Source organism: Brienomyrus brachyistius, chromosome 7 (assembly GCF_023856365.1).
Source record: "Brienomyrus brachyistius isolate T26 chromosome 7, BBRACH_0.4, whole genome shotgun sequence".
NCBI lineage: Eukaryota > Metazoa > Chordata > Actinopteri > Osteoglossiformes > Mormyridae > Brienomyrus > Brienomyrus brachyistius.
In genome coordinates, this window is record NC_064539.1 from 4,203,040 (window position 1) to 4,220,090 (window position 17,051).

Consider the following 17,051-nt stretch of genomic DNA (forward strand, 5'->3'; position numbering starts at 1 on the left):
CCATTACAGGGCACACTCACAATTTGTTATCTCTAATTAGGCTCAGCATGTTTTTAGACTGTGGAGGGAAACTGGAGTTCGGGGAGAAAACCCCACAACAACATAAGGAGAACATGCAAACTTCACACACATGGAGCCATGGCAGAAACACTTCGCTGAGTTTTAATTATGCTGAATAAAAGTTTCTATCTGTGTCACTCACAAATGAATACATAATATTCATCGAAGTGAGAGGTGTGTGCACTTGTGGGACCTAAATTCAACAGAGATTTTAATGTCCTGGAGTTAACCAGTAGCTATGAAATCACTTGATTAAATGTTAATGAGCAAATTACCACAGTTTTGCAGAGGTGAGGAAGTGAATAAATGTCCGAAGAACTTTGTATTTAAAATGCAATATTTGCTACTTAATTGACTCGATGTTTTACTCAGGATTTGTTTCATTGATGAATTATCTGTTTGTATTTCCATCCATCCATCCATCTTCTAGAACAGCTTATGCCGTACTGCTTCAGAGTGTGGATGCTGGGAAGTACTGAGGACACCCTGGACAGGATGCCAGAGCACACATGAAGGGCAATTTAGGAACTGCATTAGGAAATGCAGACAAACACAGGAAAAGCATGCAATTTGGGTAATAAAATCACTGGATGGGAATTAACCCCCACCAAATCCTGATTGTGCGAGCCCACAGTGCTCCCCAAATTATAGTCTTAAAATATATATGACCTGTAATAAATGTAAACATATGGGAATGAAATAAAAATATTTTAAAAGCTCATTATCACATGGATAAAATGTCTTTGGTTTATATCCATTCTGTTTAATTACCGAGACTTTCTGGACATGTCTGGGGTGATATTGTGGGTATTTGAATTAGATGAATGTGACATTTCTGTCCTCTGGTCAGTTTTAAAATGGGAAGATTGTATATAAACACACACATATATACTTAATGGGGTGGCGCAGTGGTTGGCACTGTGCCCTCACACCTATGGGATCTAAGTTTGAATTAAATTGCCCGTAGGTGTGCATGTGTGAGTGAATGGTGTTTGAGTTGGCTCCCCCATCCTGGGCTGTTCCCTGCCTTGCACCAGTAGCCTCCAGGATAGCCTCTGGACCCCCGCGACCCTGAATAGGATAAGTGATTACAGAATATCTGTGCCAATGAAGCACCAAGCTGTCACCTCACACTTCCGGGGTTAATGGTTCATAAATAGCTCCAGTCCTATATGATTCAAGATTCTGGAAAAAGACCAGTTCATACTGGTTTTCTCCAGGCATTAGTATATCTGTCTCCTGCCAAAAAATGTCTTTATTGCAAAGTTCTGAGGAAATATGGTGACAGTATGTGGTTCAGTGGGTTGCAATGCTGTATTTGTGATCAGAAGCTGACTAGGTCATATCCCAGGGTCAGCAGAGTGATTTCATTGCTGGGCCCCTGAGCGAGGCCCTTAACCCCCAATCACTCCAGAGACTGTCTGAAAATGACACTTTGGGTAAAAGTTTCTGCTAAATGAATAAAATGTAAATATGGTTCATCCAAATGTAATTCAATGTCACATCATACTAATATAATTCATGTCACCAGTGAAAATAAGGATGCATTGTTTGCCTAAAAATACAGGCATCGAATCTAGTTATGACAGTGTGTTGACATGCTGGTCACAAACAACAGGGCTACAGGAGAGTTGATGCATTTGCTATCAAGCTGCCACACTTGTCTTGCAAACCTCATTATTATAGTGCTATATTTAAAACTGCTGGGAGTGAACGAGACACGGAAGGTTTGTAATCATGCCATGTTGCTGCATTTTTCCACGTAGTTTTTGGAGAGGCAGTGGGCAAATTATAGCTGTTATTACACAGTAGTTGGCCCCGTGGCTGCTTTCCAGATCTATGAAAACAAAAGAAAATTAGGCTAATCAACCACCTGCAGGAAAAAAATAAGTGAAAAAAGAAGGAAAATAATTTCAAGATCTATGTGGCTTCAAATATCTGTTCACCCAACAGTATAAAATAATATACAGAACAGACAACAAAAAATAAGGAATTCAGAGAACTGGGCCCAGACTCACTTGTGGTTACAGTACCGACATTCCACATTCTTTGCATTCTTCAGCTGCTCTGATCTGACGAACAGCTCAAATACCATATGCCTCACAAGAGCTAAAGTCATGAAACTGGCGAAGCAATTTTATCAGCAAATCTTTCTGCAAAGCAGGTTAATGTGCAATACAATCGTTGTCCCCCAAACTTTGGGTTTTCAATTTGAATTGTACAAAATAAACTCTTTCGGCTGCCAATACATGTACACGTCATTGATACTGGGACAAGCAATGGCACAATAGCCGAAAGAAATGCTATATTACAGTCTTAACATATGATAATATACAATACGCTACATTGACTACAAAGGACTAATCCTGGGTGGGAGGGGGGATACATTAGACTAAATATATTTTACAGTCATGTAGGGTCTTCCACCCTACAGTTTTCATATCAGGACATAATAAAAAATCATCTGGTCCTTATCATGTCTTAAAAAAAGGTTAATACAAGCTCAGACAAACAACGACACATGACATATTACACCGTGTCATTATTTATTTGACAAAGGCTAAGCCAAAATGCAGAGGCGGTGCGTGAAAAATTAAGTACACCATTAAGTACACCCTGCTTCCATAGGAATTAAGAGGGTAAGTAGCAGCCAGGTGCTGCTAATCAAATGCACTTGATTAATTGAGCAAGTGACCACCTATATAAAAGCAGAGGTTTTGGCAGCTTGCTGGTTTGGAGCATTCAGGTGTGTGTAAACACAATGATCTTAGAGAAGCAATTGTTGCAGCCCATCAATCTGGGAAGGGTTATAAGGCCATTTCCAGACAATTTGAAGTCCACCATTCTACAGTGAAAAAGATTATTCACAAGACAGTTGCCAATCTTTCCAAGAGTGGACGTCCCAGCTAATTCACCCCAAGGTCAGAACGCGCAATGCTCAGAAGAACTGCAAAAAAATCCAAGAGCTACATCTCAGACTCTACAGACTTCAGATAGCATATTAAATATTAAAGTTCATGACAGCACATTTAGAAAAATACTGAAGAAGTATGGCTTTTTTTTGGAAGGATTGCAGGAGAAAGTCTCTGCCCTCAGAAAAGAACACGGCAGCATGGCTTAGGTTTGCAAAGTTGCATCTGAACAAACCACAAGACTTCTGGAACAATGTCCTTTGGATAGATTAGATTAATGTTGAGAAACTTCGCTTCGTTTGGCGAGAAACAAACGCAACATATCAGCACAAACACCTCATACCAACTGCCAAGCACGGTGGCAGAGGGGTGATGATCTGGGCTTGTTTTGCAGCCACAGGACCTGGGCACCTTGCAGTCACTGAGTCGACCATGAACTTCTCTGCGTACCAAAGTACTGTAGAGAGAAATGTGAGGCCATCTGTCCGACAGCTAAAGTTTGCCATATGCGGACATAGGGTGTGGCAAGGGGTGACTGTGGCCACCCTAGACTGAAACCTGACCATCCCATTGGCCAATCCCATCATATTTATATTTTTGCGGCGTTTTTTTCTTTCCCAGGATTACGTTTCTTTTAGAGACGGAACTTTTCTGTACTGGAAACTGTTGCATGAATTATAAACAATGTTTAGGTACCTTAAATATTCCCTTATTTTCTAGATGTTTTATATTCATATTTAGATTTATGTGCTGCCCCAAAATGAGCTATGGTCCCACCCTGGCCAGTGCACTGAACACTGGCAATGGCCCAATCAAAGTCCAGACCTCAACTCCACTGAAATACTATGGCGTGATCTTAAGAGAGCTGTGCAGAAATGAATGTCTGCAAATCTCAATGATCTGAAGCAATACTTTAAAGAGGAGTGGGCCGAAATTTCTCAAAATTTCTACAGTGATGTAAGAGACTGATAAAGTCGTGCAGAAAATGATTACTTCAAGTTATTACCGCTAAAGTCATTCTACAAGCTGTGGGGTGTACTTAGTTTTTCACACATGGCTTCTCCAGTTTGGCTTCATTTTTGTTAAATAAATAATGACACAGTGATCTGTTGTATGTTGTTTTTACGCATGAGGTTAATTTTAGAACCTGGCAAGGACCAGATGATTTATTGGTATGTCTTGATACTTAAAACCATATAACTGAAAGAAGGTGTACTTTCGATTTCACACAACTGCATGTGAGCAGTGGTAGCTTGATGGTTAGGCAACATGCACCTATTGTAATGTACAATTTTTTTCTTTGCATGAAAACACTCATTAATGTTGCATTGTTATAAATATTATTAGCCAGTTACAACTGTTGAATTATTTGAGTACATATTGCTTAACAGCTTAAGATGTTTCTAGGTGTAAATGCTGATTTCAGAGGCGTTCGGTCCGACCAGTGGGGGCCACTAGCGGTGAGTGCTGACAACATCGATAAGCTGTTTCGGAGCAACCTTACGGCAGTATCTCACAAGGTATAATAGTTAAGAATGTTTGGCAGAGCACCTCAGAACGTTATGGTACAGCTTAAGGTATAATTTACGAATGACCTAGCCTTAATAATGTTTCGGGGAACGCACTCCTGCACTCAATGCAGCGTGCATAGATTTTTTTTTGTCATGAAAACAAAAAAAAAGATAAGCTATATGGCCCACGTCTTTGTGTATAGATCCACATAGAGCATTCAACATGGGCGTCGTTTGGTCCGATAGCCCCGGGTATTTCAAGCCTAACCCCAAGTATTTTACTTCCGATGCCAATCTTCCTTCAATCAATCACACAGCTGTCCTTAAAGCACCTGAGTGAAATATATAAAATAATGTGATAATCCAGAAAAATTAGAATAAGGAAAAATATAAGAATGGTCGTCAAGAGATGTGCATTAATTTGTAGTGATATGTCATTCACCATAGTGCATGTTACCGTTCTGCTCGCATAAGGCACTAGGCTATATGAGCTGTGAGAAGCCGTTTAGGCCAAAATTCCACAATTTCCCTTATACATACATGCATGCTTTTGTGCAAACATACATAATTATCGCGCTAATATACTTAGTAACATATATACATTCTCTCACTCATATACCTGCATACTCGTACACACATATTCACATGTAATGCATATATATATATATATATATATATATATATATGTGTGTGTGTGTGTGTGTGCGTGCATCCGTGTATGTATACGTACATGTATACGTACATGCGTATGTATGTATATCCATGCGTGTGTATACATACGCGACTGTAAGTCTGTATTTATATGCACGACAGGATGTATGTATGTGCAAGTCCTTAGTATCAGCATATATGTATGTGCAAGTGAATTATGCAGTTTTGGCCTAAACGGCTTCCCCCCCCCCCCCCCCCCCCCCGGTTCTATGATTTATGCATTTGCCAGTTGTTCCAACCGAAGGCACAGTAATCCCCTTATAGCGGCACAGATATGTATCCTATACCTAAAGCAATTAAGAGCTGTAACATTTTGTTTTAAAGCACGTGCATATTGGAATGCATTTAGCTGACGTTAAACAAAAGGTTTACACGGGTTAACGCGATCGGAGATTGCAGTTTGTCAGAAAATAAGATAGAGTGCCTATTTGTACCTTCGCTTATCACTGGGGCTCAAGGGTCTATCAATTGTACCCTTAACTATAGGTAAATGTACGTATTAGTCAAATTTACGCCACAGAAATTAACATCCCCAAGACACACGCAACATTAATATTCCCCCAGTAGTAAAAATACTGGTAATTGGTAGACGCAAGTGACAAGCAAATGTATACAAATTCGTAATCTTTATTAATCTAGGCGGACGCTTAACGTGCCGTCGGTTGGAGAGACCCATGACAGAATATTTCATTGCATAATTAAAATGAAATCAAATCATGTGCTGTCCAATGTTGCGTTTTAGCTGAATTTAAAAGTTGAATCATTCTCAATTAAGAATCTGAAAGTCCAGCGACATTATAATACAGCGAAAATGTAAAAATGCTCGTTATATTACCGGTTCCGCTGACCCTGCCTCTTTCTAGTTATCCCGATGACGTTTACTCTGCTATTATAAATTAGAGCGCAAGTTCATTCTCCGTTAAGAATAAACGGTGCCACTTGTCATTGTTATTCTCCACTCAGTGGTTTTCCCAAACATACCGCATTTTTGACAAGTGGTCCTGTTTTCCACAAAGGAAGGAAAATCGCAACAAACGTTTCGGATTTAATTGCGATGGACAATAGTGATACCACTAAAAAGTAAGTACTCTTAAAATAATTACAACATAGAATGTGTAACTGACATGTTAGTTTATTCCACCTGACTGTAATATAACCTAGATATATAAAGTAAAAATGATCCATTACATAATTAGGCTATTCCTCCAGTTAATTATCAATTGGCTATATAACTTTTAAGGACAAAATATATATAAAAATTCTTGAATAAAGGTAGGAATGCAAATACTGGTTGAGGTTTTGATCAATTATTTTGAAAGTACGTAAGCCAAAAAAATAATTCGAAATAATGGAACATATATTTAAAATAAAAAAATGAGTTAGTTTGTATAATGAATGCATTTAATAGGTGGTAACTTTCCTTTTCTATGTTTTGATGTCTGTTTTTTCAGAAACGCCGATAACGCGTCTGACAGTAGCAATAATGAAGACATGGACCTGGATGACTGGACACCGCCAGGAGCTGACCTGGTACAGAAGATGGTTTCCCAGGTTGAATTTTATCTTTCAGACGAGAATCTAGCCAAAGATGCCTTCCTTTTAAAACATGTGAAAAGAAACAGAATGGGCTACGTGAATATCAAATTACTTACGTCTTTTAAAAAGGTAGGATTTTCCACTGCAGGTGTATTTAGCTCCTGACCGAAGCTTAACATTTTGATTGCCAAAGTAATATTAACGCCTATGATAGCACGCTATTTTAGTTAAAACCTTTATAGAGTAACTTTTCTTTTTTATTTCACCGCGACATTGTATTGGATAAGCGTTTATGGATTATTACTTCTTATAAAACAGAATACTGCTGAAACTAATTGCTACGCTTCCAAATAACGATTTAGCAGTTATCCGAATCCAAAAATTTAGGAACCATGTGAGATATACGTTATCTAGTTTTCCAAATACTTGAAGAATTATGCCACAATTGATTCATATAACTTCCATAATACCTATGTCGATCGTTTCGAAAAGGTCTATCAGTGCTCATTTTGTTAATTTCAACATCATATTTAGGGGTTCAAGCAGCGTTAGCCGCTGGATCCTTATTGTTTTTACTATATGTTTTATTTATATACGATGTGAAACTCTATTCGTAATAAATCGACATGTTAAAAGCTTTTTTTCCTTAAACGCGACACCAAATACGGTATTATAAACCAGCAACCGTTTTGTATTGTTTCCCATTTTCTTTTCAGAGTAACCGTTATGGGTATTTATCAGTCATTTAGCGCCCTAAGCGAGCATCACCGCCGACGCCCCCAGTCCGAGGCAAAGTGAAACTTGCTGACAAGTCGGTGCCCCTTGTGAAATTGGCGCCCTAGGCGGCCGCGTATACGATTGAACAACCCTATCTCTAATTTCAGTAAATGCTCAGTTCCTAGTGCAGATCATTCATTCTGCCATCGAGCGGTTAAATACGAGCAAAACGGATACGCTGTCTTTAAACTGCGCTCATAATTGGAAGGGCAGCAGATAAGATGAGAGTAATAAAACGGCAGTATTTTCTATTGCGATTGTCTTTAATCTTTTGGTGTAACCATGTAAACTACTTACAGTTGACACAGAATCTTGCTAAGCGTTGGTTGCTTTAAAGCAGCGATTCTCAAAATGTTGGTTTTCTGATGGGGTTGTGAGGCGGAGTTGGAAATGTGAGTCATTTTAAAACCAGCAAGCTCCTATGCTGATCCACGATCAGATTTCCCGGGCCAAATCCTAGAATTAACCTATATAAACGGGTCTTCGGTCTCTACTGCTTAGCGCACAACTACTGAACCCTCAACCAATCCAAGAAGCCAAACCACAGATGTTTGATTTAAAATTCACTGACACATCCAATCAGATTTGTGCGATAGGCATTGATTGCCGTAAATTGCAGAGTGCACTGTGAGCTTGGTCACAGCGTTAATTTAGACCTATACTTGATATAGGGTGGTGACTGAGCTGGCATGGTAGAAATTGGGTCGTGTTACAAAAAGGTTGAGAACCACTGCTTTAAGCTGAACTAAGGTGCAGCCTTCAGATCTAAAAGATGTTTTTCTTGTTGATGGTAAAGATGAAGCAGCTGACCAAGGACTGGAGAGTCACTGCCTATGCTCTTCATCACTCTTTGAAGTTGGAGTTGAATAAGGAAGGGACCAAAGTGCGTCGAAAAGCCCCAATACCAGAGTCGCTCCTAGTCCAAGCTCCCAGCCGGCTTTTGTTGGTGTGGAACATTCCAGAAACATCCCACAGAGGGGATGTGACCCAGCCTCCAAGGAGCAGCATGGAGGTGGCCATCGCCATCCTGAGCCCTTTTGGAACCATCAGCACCATCCGGCTCGTCCGGCCCGGTAAGGAGCTTCCGCCGGAAATCCGGAAGTACGCCCACAGGTATCCTGAGCTGGGTTGCCTGGACTGTGTGCTGGTGGAGTACGAGGACCTGGGAGGGGCGGGTCGAGCCTACCGCGAGCTCTCACGGAGGGGCGGAGCAATCAGGGTACTGCTGGTGAGGAGGAGCACCGGGAAAATGTCCGCACAAGGCATGGATCACACGGAGGACAGGTGTGACGGGACGAGTGTGGGTGTCCTGATCCAGAGGATGGCGGTTCTCCAGCACGGAGCGGAAGAGGAGTCGGACTCCTCGATGCTCCCATCCTGCTCCTCCCCAAACCCCCTAGGGGTGTCACCCAAGTCCAGTCTCCGCTGCCCCAGGCTTCCCTGTGCACCTCTGCCCGGCCCCCTCCCGCTGGCCACTCTGGTGGCAGACTCCAGCCCCAAATTTGGCTGTCCAGGCCAAGGCGACTTTCCACAGCTGGAAGCAGCCGCCGGCAGCCTCCGAATGCAGAGTTATAAGCTGCCCAGCCCTCAGGCACCGTCCCTGGAAGAAACTCTCAAACTGAGCCACCTGGGGCAAAAGAAGACCCAGGCTGCGGACCCTGTGTCCCTGGGGGTCATCCACCACCCACTGGAAGCAGATGAAATCACTGGGTTTCACAGCACTGCCGGAAGAGGAAGGTTTCCAAGCAACTTTTGAGGAAGACTAACCTGGGAGCATTTGGCAAATGCATCAGTGACGTGGGTAACTAACACAGAGTTGCAGGTATGCCTCCATCAGAAAATACATCTGCATTCGATTGGCAACATCCTACCGCAGTCACCAAAATAAACCTACTGTTGTTTTCCAGGGTCCTATAAACTGCATAGGAACAGTAAAGAATAGGCTGATGGTCAATAATTTTACTTCAATATGTTGATGAAAATCCAGTTGGAGGGTCTATTATGTTTTGAATACAGAGTCTCTGCGATAGTTGCAGTGGCCCAGTTTGGGCTGTGTATCGTGAGTGTTCCATTGCTATGGCGACGCATCAATTTGCGGCACGGCCCTCAGCCGACGACAGCCCCCTACTCCATTGTGAGAGAGTTATTTTCTGGTTTTTGAAAAGATGAAGTGTTTTGGAAAATAACAGCTATGGTTCTTCACAGGCCATTCTTCATCGACAGTACAAAAAATTAAACAATTTTCTGTATAACCAATTCCATTGTCATATACAAATAAATTGCATAATTAAGTGTTGTTCTGAACTCCGCTAATCAGTTTGCCGAGTAGAATTGGCACAGAAAAGTCATGTGATCAGGCAATCTTTCAAATTATGAAGCCAGCACATCTGAAAAGAATTATGAAAGTAGCACAAGATGTTGATAAGACTCCAGATTTACATGTAAACCACACATAAAATCTGTATTGTTTCATTATACCAGGTTTTCCAAAAACAAACATATGTGCACTAAGGATGATATCAGGAATTTTTATTTGAGAAAACAGCAAAATCTTTATGGGGGAAATGAAAACATACAAAGTTTACAGCAGTATTAAAAATGAAATCTAAACGAATCCAAAATTTCTTCTTGGTTTATGGGCAAAGGAACTGACACATGATCTCTTTACAGGAGACCTTCATTTCCATAGTGTACCTGTACTGATCACACATCCGAAGGGAGTCACACATCTTTCTCTGATGAATATGACAAAACGCCCTGTGGCTGCATACACCCAGCAAGAGGCTAAACAGGAATAAAGAAAATGACTACATGCTTAGCTGATGTTTTCTTAGAGTGGATTGATCGTGGAGCTTTACACCTCTGCTGGCTGTCAAAGTATTCCACATGTTACCAAAAAAAAAAAATCTGATTTTGAGACTTGTGAGTACTAGTGTGTATTAAGATAACTGACACAGAGGTAAACAGAGCTCGATGCTGCCACCTAAAGGTGGGACTTTTGAACAGAAATTAGTTAGATTTATTGTTCAGTCCAGCAAATCCATTCGCAGTGCAGAGACTGACAATTCCAGCCCTACAGGTATGACGGATGGCGACAAACACGCTGGTTCTGATGATGTTTTTGAAATTTCGAGCCATTGCTCAAAGACCCAACCGTGTCAGACCAAGAGCCACAGTGGTTCAAACCTGTTGTGGAGGCCCAGCAGTGGAACGCTGCCGTGCGTCAAAACACTTCCAGGTCACTGGAGCTGTAGACCACGGGCGTGTCCTCCGTGCCCTGGGCAGCCTCTGGTTGCCCCTCTGGCATCTCCTCAAGGGATTCCAGTGCCTCGTTGGTGTCGCTGGCGAACGTCTCCCGGGAGATGTCGTCATGTTCCTGCAGGTTCAGCGTGTTGAGCGCCTGCTTCATCTTCTTGGCCACCTCGTGTCTCCTCCTCTTCTTGGCAGCCTTCTTGTTGCTGCATTCCTTCTGGTTTTCCTCGAGGAATATCTCCTGCATGGCACACAGACACAGCATCACGTCATCGCGTTCCATGCCGTTTGGGCAGTAAGGCCATGGCAGACTAGCACATATGCGCACAGGATGTTCTCATTTCGCTCCCCTACTTTCGAACTCCCTCCCCAGTGCCATTTGGCAATCGGTCTCTGTCTCAGATTTCAAAACCAAGCTAAAAAGCTTTATGTTTGCTGAAGTGTTTAACTTTCTCTATCCATAATATGTTTTGTCATTTTAGAGATCTTGTAAAAGCACTATATAAATAAAATGTGTTGTTATAATTATTATTATATAGCCAATATATCCATCTACCCTTCCATCTTTCATGACTACTATCAGTAACAACCATAAGCAGGAAGAACAAGGCATATTGGACAGGGTGTCAGTCCACACTATGGACAATTTAGACTTTTGCCCAAAGCAGGGTCAGAGAGCAGGGACAGTGTAACTGGATGAACTGAAGAGCACATTTCAGAAACTCCCCCAAATTCCACACTATATGTAGATGGGATAAGGCCATGACTAAAGTTGGTGAGTTTTCAAAATTTAACTAAAAGTTCTTTGTTGGATTAAATGTGGATAATTAAATGAGTTTTGGTTTCTGATCCTGTAACATGTGATGAGGAGCCTGACTAAGTCATATGTGGTCTCATCTCAAAAACAACGAAAAATGGACTGAGTGAGTTTGGGAAATTTGCTCTTCAGTTTGGGGTTAAGGGTGACTAACAGTGACATCACTCTGCCAGCCACGGGATTTGAACCAGAAACCTTCTGATCACAGGTTCCAAGTCCTGAATGGCAAAACCAGTCACCGAATTTAGATGGCAGTTCATCTAGGTGCACGGTTTTGAACTGCGGGAGGAAAACACAAATATCCATAGGCAACCTCTGTAAACACAGAGAGATGCTGACACCTCCACACAGAGGTGGGGGGTAGCATTCCAGCCCACGGCCGAGCTGCCGAGAAAGTACATGACTGCGACCTCGGAGAAATGTCAAAAGCACGGAAAACCCAGAAGTCCAGCAGAGAAGCGGCCACCAGCGGGCGACGTACCTTGACCTGTTCGCTGGAGATGCTGGGTGTGTGTTTCAGAAGGTTCAGGTATACGCCGCCGGGCGTCCGTCTCCTGCTGCCGTCCTGCGGGCAAATGGGCGAGAGCCGGTCAATACCTGCCGAACTGGTCTGGGAGGGGGACGGGGGAGCGAGTGTGTTTGCTTACAGCCAAAAAGCTCTGCTGTTGGTCAAATATTTGCCAACAGAGTGGAGAAACAGGAGAACAAAAGTGAAAATGCATGCAGCGCTGGGGCACACTCACCATGGTGTAAAGCCCGCCCTCCTGCTCGATGGTGGCTGTCTCCACCAGAAGCTCTATCGCTTTCTTCTTTCCAATGACCCTCACCACTCGCTCAATCAATACTTTTTTAGGCTCCATTAATCTAAACCAAAAAAGAAACATGTTATTTGTAAATATTAACTGTTTGTGCCAGTACACAATCCACATAGGCTGGTACATTTCATTTTTTTAAAAAAAGGATCATTTCAATTCATTTCATATGATCACATACATCTAAAAATATATACGTAAAATGGACCATAATACATACCAGGAGAAGTAGAATAAAGATGGAAAGGCGTTTTTAACTTATGCATTTCTGGTCACTTGTTATTTACACAAATCGGTTTTAATGTAAATTTTTCTGGTAGTAAATGGAGTTCTGGAGCATGCAAGTCCTCCACAGGGACACACAGCCACTTTGGGCAATTCAGAGACACCAATTCGCCATGTCTTTAGGGAGGAAACCTTGATATTCTCTCTCTCTCTCTCTCTCTCTCTCTCTCTCTCTCTCTCTCTCTCTCTCTCTCTCTCTCTCTCTCTCTCTCTCTCTCTCTCTCTCTCTCAAAAAGCACTATATGAAAATTAAAAGAACAGAAAAACCGATGCAAACTAGGGTTTGCAGAACCTATACACACAGAGCTAGAGGTCACATTTAAACCCACAAATCAGGAGCTGGGCGCTAGCAATGCTGGCCGCTGAGCCACTCGCTTGTGATAAATGAATAACCCGTAAAATACTTTGACTTTTTATTTAGAAAATGAGATGGACAGTTACCTTTGCTGTGTGTCCAAAAATCCTCTCAAAAGTCTGACAAATATCAAGAGCGGAGTGATACACTTTTCGATTTAATTAGCTAGCCAGAAATAGACAATGCAAAACCGCAGACAAACCTAACTGTTCAAATATTGTTTGGGTTAGACATGAAACAAGCAAAATTGAATGAGCTAATTATCTAAAGACAAATGCTTCCTGAAAGGTGTCTTCCTGATCTATGCATCATGAAGCATTCCTGTCAATATGTGTCCTGCCAGAGCAGAACTTATCATTACTCACTTGTTGTAATTATTCTTCCATTTCTTTTACAAAAACTGGAGCAATTTACTACATAAATGATGAAGGCCACAATAGCTGAAGAACCAACTCACATCTCTAGCAAGAGAAGAGCATGATCCTCCTCATGAAATTTTAGCAGAGCAATGTTTGCAAAATGCATTTCAAACATCATTTTCACTAATGTTAAAATAATTCCAGCCAGTAGGTATTTTTCTAACAGTTTAGTGCACGGATGTGCAAATAATGGAGGTCACTATTTTAAACGGAATTATTGGTGGTAAATATCGGCTCATATTTAACCTTTGGCTGATGGGTGATTTTTGCTGTATCAGCTGATTCCGATAGTTTGCTGATACAATTGGTGCATCTCTAGTTATAATGCACCATTTTTACACAAATTCCATTAAGGCACGAGTCTGTTTTTGGAGAGATTTATCATTAAACCCGTCACATGCTCCATAACTATTAGTAAAACAATTTGATCAACATAATCAAAAAAATTCAAAACCACCTGTCAAATTTAACTGTTTTAACTGCATATGAATTTTAAATTTAGAATAGAAGATTGTGAAAAATCTCTGAAAACAATGCGATATTATTTTAGGGCCTACCACCCAGTCCTAGTCAAACTCGTTCCCTGGAATGAACATTGAGGCAGTCAGAGGAAAAAAAAATCCTACCAACAAGACTTACTGTCTGCATTTTCTACTCTTACGGCCTACAATAAAAAAGTTTATTTTTGATTTAGTTGCTAAAACTAGATTTCAGTTTACAGTCCATTGAATGTGTCATCATTTTATGTTCTGGATCCATTTCAGGGCAATTCTTAAGCAAAAACAGAGCAGTCAAGTAGAGAAATAATTACTTGAATTATATTGTTATAATTATCAATATTGTTTAATAAGGAAAAAAAAAAAAAACCTGATAAAATATTTTTTGCACATCTCTCAGCCCTACACTGAACTGAGATCTGTTCAGTTGGCTCTCATTACCTTCCATACCTTAAGTTCTAGTTCACACCTAAACTCTTCTGGTAAGGTGACATTTTACTCTGAAGGCTTCGGGGCCATTTCTTCCACCTAGACCTGAAATCATCCGCACTGCAGCAGCCACCAAGCTCACCTGTGTGCAATCTCATCTGCCACCTTTTCCTCGGGATCCTCCGCTGTTATCTCGTATCGGCCTGTAACGTCCATCTCCGCTCTGGGCCCGAGCCTCTCCTTGGCCGGCCGCTTCCTCTTGTGGTGGCCACCGTTCTCCTTGCTGTCACCTTTCTCCATATACTCCTCCAGCTGGCTATCCAGCATGGCCTCGACGGCGCCGCCCTGCTCTTCCTGTATCTCCTGCCTCTCCTTTTCCATCAGCTTGCGGGCCAGCACATAGTTGTAAGTCTCGCACTGCCGGCTGCTCATGGTGACTCCGCCCTCCATTCCCATGATGCCCAGCTCCACCGCTACTGCCTCCTGGCTCTGCTCCTGCACCACTGAGCCCCAGATGTTGTTGACCCGCCGGCCCAGTGCCCCAGCAGACAGAGGGGCTGGGGTGGGCGCAGGTGGCGCCGGAGGGGCTAGGGAGCAGCGCTGACGCTTCCGTTTCCACAGGGCGGCTCCCTCATCGGAGTCAGAATCGCTCTCGCTGCTGTCGGCTGCGGCCATATTGCGGTAACTGGTGACAGAGGGGGTTGTCTGTGGGGGGGGACGGCTCTGGAATGACTGGCCCATGAAAGCAGGAGCTACGTGTGGCTAGAAGACAACAATGAGAGACTCATATTACCACGTGTCAGCAAGTACCTGCTGCCACAAAAAAATTGTATACATCGAATATATATATCAAATATTCGGCAGAATGCCAAGTCACACACATGCATGGAGTACCCTTAAACACACTTTCCTAAGGAATTTTAAAGAAACCAAATTTTCCTCTCAAACAGGGACATGAACATGGAGGTGAACTGTGGCACCAGGTCACTCTACCCATGAGCTATAGAAAAACGTCAGCTCTTGTAGACTGCGCACCTCACTGGTTATGTAGCCTGAAGAAACAGGTACATTTCCTGGAACTTCTCATTAAAGACAAATTCTTATTGTGTGGATTTATGCATTCTGGCGAAGCGGAATGGAAAATAAGGAAGAGTTTGATAAAGGGAGAAACTATAATTCATTAACATCCTTTTCAGAATACTTGGGATTCCAGGACAGATGTTGTAATGCTAGGACTGATGGTCACTGTGGTGCAGTGCTGCCCCTGTTACTCAAAGACACATCCAGTACAGGCAAGTAACAAGACTGTTACTGTCATTTGCTCGTGGAAGCATAACACAACGTCCCCATCATAGTCCTTACACTTCCAAAAGCCACAGGCAATGTTGAGTTTTGCTGCATTGCCACATTTTTGTAATTTTTAAGGAGGAATATAAAACATAGCAGAGGATGGTTTCGATCCATCGACCTCTGGGTTATGGGCCCAGCACGCTTCCGCTGCGCCACTCTGCTCCACGACAATTCCGTATATATATTACTTATAACCATTGTTAGGTCAGGCCCACCGAACGTTTTTCTCTGAAATTTTATGTTTATAAACATAAACTTATCATTTCAACAAACTGACTACTACAGGGACATTTCGGAATACAACAACATTTGACTTTTCAGAAAATACTAAAGTTTAATACTTTAATGATGCTGAGTAAACACGCTAAATGGCTACGTACTTAGCCTTCGAAAAAGGCAAGTTGTGGAATAATACGTTAAATCTACATACTTTAAGTAACAATTACGCTTAAATGATAAAAAACGAAATAAACACCACGTCTGGTACTAAACCTTCTAGCTAGACAGAAATATTAGCTTTATTTTGCACAACAAGCAGGGTGTCTAGTAGACTATGCTATGAAAACTAGCAGGATGTGTCCGATACTTTTCCAATGTCATCACTTTTTCCGAAAAAGCAGTGACATTAAATCACCTGGACTCGTTCTCCAGCCGTTATTCCCATTTCAGATTCGGAGTCAGACCCAGAGATCTCTCCATCTTCCAGATCATCCATTTTATCTGCACCAATAGCCGCCATTTTTCATAACCCGGAACTAAACAGATTTTCAGCAGCGTTTTTTATCTTCTTTGAGTGTCTTAATTGGTTGTGAAAAATTGTTACTGCCACCTATAAACCTGGAGGTCAGAAAGCAATGTATTACAGTATTATTGACTTTTGCAGTACATTACAGTGGTATATGGTGTTTCTATATATAAAGAAATTATATATGTATATATATATATATATATATATATATATATATATATATATATATTATTATTAATGCAATAATCTCATTGTAATTCGTAATGTATATTCGTAAATGTATATTTCTTAAGATTGCTCCCAATTTTATAACTATTGAAAATGACTTCTTCAAAGTATTTAAGGAAATTTATAGTAATAACACCGAGAAACTGCATGCGAAATTGAAAAATTTTTTTCTAAGCGAATAAGCCCATTTTATTTTGGTTGTGTGTGTGTGTTTTAATTTATGTTACAGTTGCTGCTTGGTTGTTGTTGTTGTTTGTTTATCAAGCATTACTTTTGAAATGGTTTATGGTATGCTTAGATACTATCTACTCAATTATTTAATTATAGCAACTCATATTTAAAAACAGCTACA

At 41.4% G+C, this 17,051-nt stretch overlaps 2 protein-coding genes across 2 annotated transcripts; one reads left to right on the forward strand and one right to left on the reverse strand.

The window, feature by feature from the left end:
• The first annotated feature begins 6,144 nt into the window (after positions 1-6,144).
• Positions 6,145-9,263, forward strand: LOC125746386 (la-related protein 6-like). Its single transcript, XM_049020316.1, has 3 exons — positions 6,145-6,274; positions 6,646-6,859; positions 8,304-9,263. The coding sequence occupies exons 1-3, from the start codon at positions 6,249-6,251 to the stop codon at positions 9,261-9,263; spliced, it is 1,200 nt and encodes a 399-aa protein (XP_048876273.1). The 5' UTR covers positions 6,145-6,248.
• A 758-nt stretch (positions 9,264-10,021) lies between these two features.
• Positions 10,022-16,510, reverse strand: phax (phosphorylated adaptor for RNA export). Its single transcript, XM_049021129.1, has 5 exons — positions 16,358-16,510; positions 14,516-15,135; positions 12,320-12,440; positions 12,058-12,141; positions 10,022-11,000 (listed from the first exon to the last, which is right to left on the reverse strand). Exons 1-5 carry the CDS (start codon positions 16,460-16,462, stop codon positions 10,731-10,733), a joined length of 1,200 nt encoding a protein of 399 aa, XP_048877086.1. The 5' UTR covers positions 16,463-16,510; the 3' UTR covers positions 10,022-10,730.
• Between the last annotated feature and the right edge of the window lie 541 nt (positions 16,511-17,051).

What these genes read in the sequence shown, in the direction of transcription:
- LOC125746386 (XM_049020316.1), top strand. Translation starts at nt 6,249, where the DNA reads ATGGACAATAGTGATACCACTAAAAA. An exon ending in AATAGTGATACCACTAAAAA is followed by an intron (nt 6,275 to 6,645) that starts GTAAGTACTCTT and finishes CTGTTTTTTCAG; the next exon opens with AAACGCCGATAACGCGTCTG. An exon ending in TACTTACGTCTTTTAAAAAG is followed by an intron (nt 6,860 to 8,303) that starts GTAGGATTTTCC and finishes TTGATGGTAAAG; the next exon opens with ATGAAGCAGCTGACCAAGGA.
- phax (XM_049021129.1), bottom strand. Translation starts at nt 16,462, where the DNA reads ATGGCGGCTATTGGTGCAGATAAAATGGATGATCTGGAAGATGGAGAG. An exon ending in GCAGATGAGATTGCACACAG is followed by an intron (nt 12,441 to 14,515) that starts GTGAGCTTGGTG and finishes TTTTTGGTTTAG; the next exon opens with ATTAATGGAGCCTAAAAAAG. An exon ending in TCTCCAGCGAACAGGTCAAG is followed by an intron (nt 11,001 to 12,057) that starts GTACGTCGCCCG and finishes TGTGCCATGCAG; the next exon opens with GAGATATTCCTCGAGGAAAA.